The 6,000-nt window shown below is 46.5% G+C and overlaps 1 protein-coding gene across 4 annotated transcripts in view; it reads left to right on the top strand.

Moving 5' to 3' along the window:
* Positions 1 to 920: 920 nt before the first annotated feature.
* The window catches only part of BAHCC1 (BAH domain and coiled-coil containing 1), a 52,757-nt gene continuing 47,677 nt past the window's right edge, over positions 921 to 6,000 (top strand). The window contains exons 1-3 of one of the 4 annotated variants that reach the window (XM_042450313.1): positions 921 to 1,255; positions 2,284 to 2,318; positions 4,566 to 4,853. In XM_042450313.1, coding sequence (XP_042306247.1) covers positions 4,577 to 4,853 — 277 coding nt within the window. In that variant the 5' untranslated portion in view covers positions 921 to 1,255; positions 2,284 to 2,318; positions 4,566 to 4,576. The remainder of the gene's footprint in view (positions 1,256 to 2,283; positions 2,319 to 4,565; positions 4,854 to 6,000) is intronic. The other 3 variants (XM_042450315.1, XM_042450314.1, XM_042450316.1) reach the window with 3 other exon arrangements.

Here is a 6,000-nt window from a genome sequence, read left to right as displayed (position 1 = left end):
GTTTGCAACATATGAAACTGAGCATGAATAGCAGGAAGGCCACACATGCAACTCCATGTAGGGAGAGAATTGCAACTCTGTAGTGTTTTCCAGTGGCATCACAAGGGGGGTGGCCAGCCCACATTGGGTGACATCTCAGAACAAGAGTGACCCTCAATCATGCCCTCCTTCTCCTGCAGAGTGAGTGCACCCTTTCTGGCTTTGCTGTGGAGACAGCTCCCTCCTCAGTAGGAGGCTGTCACTACAGCAAAGAAAAAGTGCACCCTTTTGGATGCTGCTCCTCCTCCTGGAAGCTCCTCTGCCCTAGATGACACCAGGTGTGGGAATGCCACTGATGTTTCCTCCCCCCCCCCCACACACACACCTTTGTTATACAAAAGCTGGGTAATATGTATCTGCTCACCTTCCCATCAACTGATCACATCACACAGCCAGACTGCCTATGAAAGTCCACGTAACACTAGGTGGGAGGAACCATGGAGAGTTACAGCTTCTTCAACTCCAAATCCTTTTCCAATCCTTTTTTTAAAGTTCTCTGATTGATTTGTTTCTTTGATTATTTCTGTCAATCTCACAGCAGCAAATAGGAGAAAATTATGGAGACCGACATGCGCAACGCTACCCAGGTCAGCTAAGATTTGAACAATGGTATAGGTTTTTAGCCACATTGTTTCTGTTTTCCTTATGTACACTGCATGCAAGGAAAGCAAGGCTCTTAGGGCATGCTTTAATGCTTAGGCCACTGGATACAAAGTTAATAGGGTAGCTGCAGACTGTGTCTGGAAGAGGCCAGAATTTGTGATATGTTTTATCATTGGACAAGGTAGATTTAGGGATGGGAGTGGGTGGGTGCATGCTACTTCGTGCAGCAGGATAGACTGGGGAGGTGTCATCCTGGTACAGAGGCTGCATTATAAAACAGTTTAACATTGGAGTTAGTGGGCAGATAACAGAATCTGCAGACCTGAGCACTAGCAAGAGTTGGAGGTTACTGAGAACAAATGAGATAAGTGTCTTAGGAGGAAAGACATTCAATCAATCTTTATTAATGCTTAAGCCAAAGGCCATTCGCATGATAAAATATATAAAATATAAACATTCTGTTTGCTTCCTCCCAAGCATTAAAAATGTCTCAAGGCAGATGCCCCTTGAGGAAAGAAGCCTGTGGTCTTGTCTGATGATCTGAGTTATGCCTGCAATCCAGCAGTCCCATTGGTCCACACTAATCTGTGCCCAGCCTGTGGAAGAGCCTAAGGTGAAGGGTTCTCAAAGTCCCCTCGGAGACTCTCCTCCTTCCCCCTCCCCAAATATGACCGCCCCTGCACAGTGTCCAGAAAGGGACTTCCCTAGCTAGCTAGTGCCTAAGCTCTCACCCCCACCCCAGCTGTGGGGAGTGGCCTTGGCCCTGCCCTTGTAACCACATCCCCACACTCATCACTGTGGCATCCCAGTGAGATTAGCCAGGGAGCGTGGGCTGGCTTAAAGTGAGGAGTACTTCCTGCTTCTTGGCTGGATGCCTCTCCAGGCATTCGCCCACATCAAATACCTAAGGGTAATGACTAAAAATCCAGGCCCATTGCCCATAGATAGCATACAATATGGTTTGCAGGCCAAGCCAGTTTCTTCAAGTAGCCATAAAGTTTCCATCTTTAGTTTCCTTTCCCCCCCCTTTAGTTAGGCTTGCCATATCCCGCCTGTGGGCAGGACTTTCCCGGTTTTGGGTGGGTCTGCACGGTCCCGCCCTGGTTTGGCCCCGCCCCCGGGATTTCGCCCGCCCCCGGGCTGAGGGGAGGATTCCCTCCCTGCTTGAGCTCTGGTGTCACCGCCGCTGCAGCGAGGCCAGAGCCCAGGCCGGGAGGGAAAGCCTCCCTGAAGGGAGGATTCCCTCCCCGCCTTAGCCCCGCCCCCGCCGCCGTTGCAGCGAAGCCGGGGCTCAGGCCGGGGGGGGGGAGGCTCCCTGAAGGGAGGATTCCCTCCCCGCCTCAGCCCCGCCCCTGCCGCCACCACAGCGAGGCCAGGGCGAAGGCCAGGAGGGAAAGCCTCCCTGAAGGGAGGATTCCCTCCCCGCCTTAACCCCGCCCATGCCGACATTTGAAAATTTTGTCCTCCATTTGTCTCGGTTTGGAGGTCCTGAGGAATGGCAACCCTACCTTTAGTACTATGATATAACCTTTAATAATCATGTGGCAGGCAGAAATTCAGTAGATAAAGCTTTTCCATGTATGCAGATAGCACTGAATATTGGCTTGCAACTCTCATAGTGGGTCATTTTGGTTTCTGCAGGCCTGACTACAGAGGATGACTTTGAACCTGAGGAGGTAGGAACCAGATGTGCATTGCATTGAGGAGTCTTCTGCCTCAACAGGGGCTGGAACAGTTAAAGCCACATACAGTGAGCCCGTGTCATACGCGGCTTTCAGCATACACTGAAAGCCATACGGGGAGGAAGGGGTGGCATGTCCCATAGGGACAAAACGGGGCACGCTGCACCGCCACATGCACGAGCCCCATTAATTTAAATGGGGCTCGAGCATAAGTGTTATTTGTTTTACACGGGGGAGTGTGGAACAGATCCCCCACGTAAACAAAGGGCGCACTGTACTTTCCAGAGCTTCCATTATACAACGTAACTGCCTCCTTCATTACACAAAGTAGGCTGCTGTCACACTGCAGAATTAATACAATTTGACACTGCTTTTAACTGTCATGGCTCCATCCTATGGAATCCTGGGATTATTTGTTGTAGCATCAGAGGTCTCTAACAGAGAAGGCTAAATTGCTCATAAAACTACAAATCCCAGAATTTTATAGCACTAGCACATGGCAGTTAAAGCAATGTCAAACTGCAGTATAGATGCAGCCATAGACACATTAGTGATTAACAGACCCAAGAGGTCCCGATTAGAAAAATTCCCTGGATTCCACAGTAACTCAATGTCATAGAGCCAAGACTAAATTAACAACTGACCTGAATAAAAGCACTGCTCACATAAGCATTGTGCTTCCAGTGAATAAGACCAGAGCCCATGAAATCACCTGTTTCTACCTTCCCTTAGCTGATGGGACTTGCCAATCTCACATGATTTCACTGCATCCACATTACTTTGCTCACATGGGTGTTACACCACAAGTTAAACTCCACTGTTGTCAGAACCAACCTTTCAGTGTCTATTTCATGTGACTAAACACAAGAGTCTCATTAAGGTTTTCTTCCCAAGGGAAATGGTTTCCAGATGTGTGCTGAGCTACATCAGAAAGATCCAAGACACTGCAGAATGAGGCATGGACTGTTTGCCAAGAAATTTGGAGGCTGAGTTGTCTAAGCTAGGCAAAATTATTTGTCACCAAAGATTCGATGATTCAGTGCATTGAAAGAGGGGATTCCTTCCCCTTCTCCCTGATATTTCTGATGCATATGTGCAGTGTGGTGTTTCTGTACCATGGTTTCACAGTTTATGTATTTAGGTTTACACTGTATGTGAAATTTCTGCATATATTTTTGAAGACAACTTGCTTCAATCCTATTTGATTCCCTATAACTAATTGTTTCACACTGACACTGTCCTAGAGTTCGGTAAGCTGCATGTGGGTTGTTCTCTTTTGCTTATCCCCCAGGGCTTGTAAGATGGTGTTGAAGTTACTGGTGTTGAGCTGATGTGCGAGTGCTGACAAGGTCACAGACATGTATACCAAAGGGTTCTGTATGCATGCCAGTTACTATCCAAGTTTCATAGCCCATGACATGGTTACCTACAATCTCGTTTCCTAATAACATTGTGTAGGCTCAATTATTATTACGTAACAAAAGGGTACTCCACCCCTTGCTTACATGTCAGTACTACATTTATGAGATCCAATATGTGCCTCCCAGAGATCTTCCATGGACATTCTCATTAATGCTCTGTCCCCAATGTGGCCAGTAGGTTGATAATACTGTATGTCCATCAGAGTTGCCAGTTTGTATGGGAAAACCCTGTTTATGCATCGAGACACTGCCTGTGAAGGTGTACAGTGGGTGGGCCCATACATCTCCCAACACTGTTATTCTTCTCTCTTCAAGCCTGGTACTTGGGATGAATGTTCCAATGAACTAGGATTTTAAACAGATTGGGAATAGCTAGATTGAGAAACAAAACAAATTGCACTGTTTTGCAGTTGCTTCCAAATTAATTTTTTAAATTTATTATATTTGCAGTGTAATGTAGTAGACTGGATAACATATCCAAGCATGCATCTACACTGTAGAAATAATGCAGTTTGACACCACTTTAATTGCTGTAGCTCCATCCTATGGAACCCCTGGGATTTGTAGTTTTACAAGGTTTTTAGCCTTCTCTGCCAAAGAGTGCTAGTGCCTCACAAAAGTACAAATCCCAGGATTCTGTAGGATGGAGCCATGGCAGTTAAAGTGTTATCAAACTGCATTATTTCTATAGTGCAGGTGCACCCTCAATGAGTTAAGGGTTCACCATTGTGGAGAGTTTGATGAGCTTCTTGCTGTACATCTGCATGCTGACACTCTCCTTCCTTCTCTCTCTCTCTCTCTCTGCTTTGTATACCAACAGGAAGCGGGTTGATGGGAAACTCACCTGCCTCATCCTTTATGGGTAGCTTCCTGAGCAGCAGCTTGGGATCAGCGGCACCTCCACATCCCACAGGCCCTGTGTCATCTCCATCAGAACCAGCCTTCCGTGGTCCCCACTCGGGCACCTCCCAGATTTGGTTCTCACACTCCCATGAAGGTAAAGAGGCTCAGTGGAAGAAGACTCATATTGTCTCGGTGGGCATGCAGTTGCCAGATGTACAGGATATCCTCAGGAAAGAGGAGCCCGTGCTCTACAAGTTCTTTGAGGGTATATAAAACCTGTTTGTATTTTCTTCAGTCACCACCATCAACCACCCCCACATCCCCAGAGAAATTCAAATAATAAGCCAAAGGAGCTGAAATTCTGTGCTTAGACTACTGATGGTCATCTAACAGAATACATTCTGAAAAAAGTATATATCTCTTAAAGGGCTTAATTTGTATGATTGTACTATATGCAGGTAATTTCCAAAAATATAAACTATAGGATAACAGGAGAAGATGGATGAATCTGAAAAGATTTATGACAAGGGAGGACATAAATGCAGGTCTTTAAGAGAGAGCTGAGTAGGCATGAGGGTGTAAAAGCTCTGCCTCTTGGGATATGGAAGGCTCTTGCAGACACTGCTGTGTGACCATCTTCATGCTGATTGTTTCAGCCATGAAGATTACAAAGGTGATGTGTAGAAAGTCAAATGAGAGTCTTGATATTCTGTGCCAGGCACCAGAAGCCATACAATAGCCTGTTCATGTAAACTCACAAAAGACAAATAACCCTGACTGAAGAGTGTGGAAGATAACATGCCAAGAACCAAAGATGAGCCAACACACACACACAAACACACACACACACGAGCGCCTAAGCACTTGGAGAACGCAGTGCTCTGCAAGACAACTTCTGCTTCTAGGAGTCCCTACAATGCCAGCTGTCTCTGTGCTCCACCTTCTGACCACAAACTATGAAACTGCTCTCTCAAACTATTATGCTTTACGTAGCACAAGACATTGTGGCATTTTTTTTCCTTTCTGCTGGAAAGAAATTGGCAAAGAGCACAATGGAACAATTGTTTGCATTTTCTCTTCACTAATACTGAGGTACCCTTTCCCTTTGTTTTAGCTTCAGGAATTCCCCCGAGATGTTCCAAGCTGCCTCATTCTGTTTCTTTTCTTGTTCTAAGGATGCTTGAGCAAACGGTTTGGATGGAGAATCTGCCAAAGGCCCAGTGGATATGAGATAGCTGGCCTTCTTCCCCACCTCACCCCCCCCCTGCTTTGTCAGTGCCTTCACTCCCATCCCAAAACTTCCTGTTTATTCTGGCCCTAAATCTCTTTCCTACACAAGTCAGCCGACTGGCCTTCAATCTCCCAAGCTGCAGCCCTGCTTGGCATTTGTTCCAGTCTTAGCTCATTAGCAC

This window comes from Sceloporus undulatus, chromosome 2 (genome assembly GCF_019175285.1).
Source record: "Sceloporus undulatus isolate JIND9_A2432 ecotype Alabama chromosome 2, SceUnd_v1.1, whole genome shotgun sequence".
NCBI lineage: Eukaryota > Metazoa > Chordata > Lepidosauria > Squamata > Phrynosomatidae > Sceloporus > Sceloporus undulatus.
This window is presented reverse-complemented; position numbering and strand designations above follow the sequence as displayed.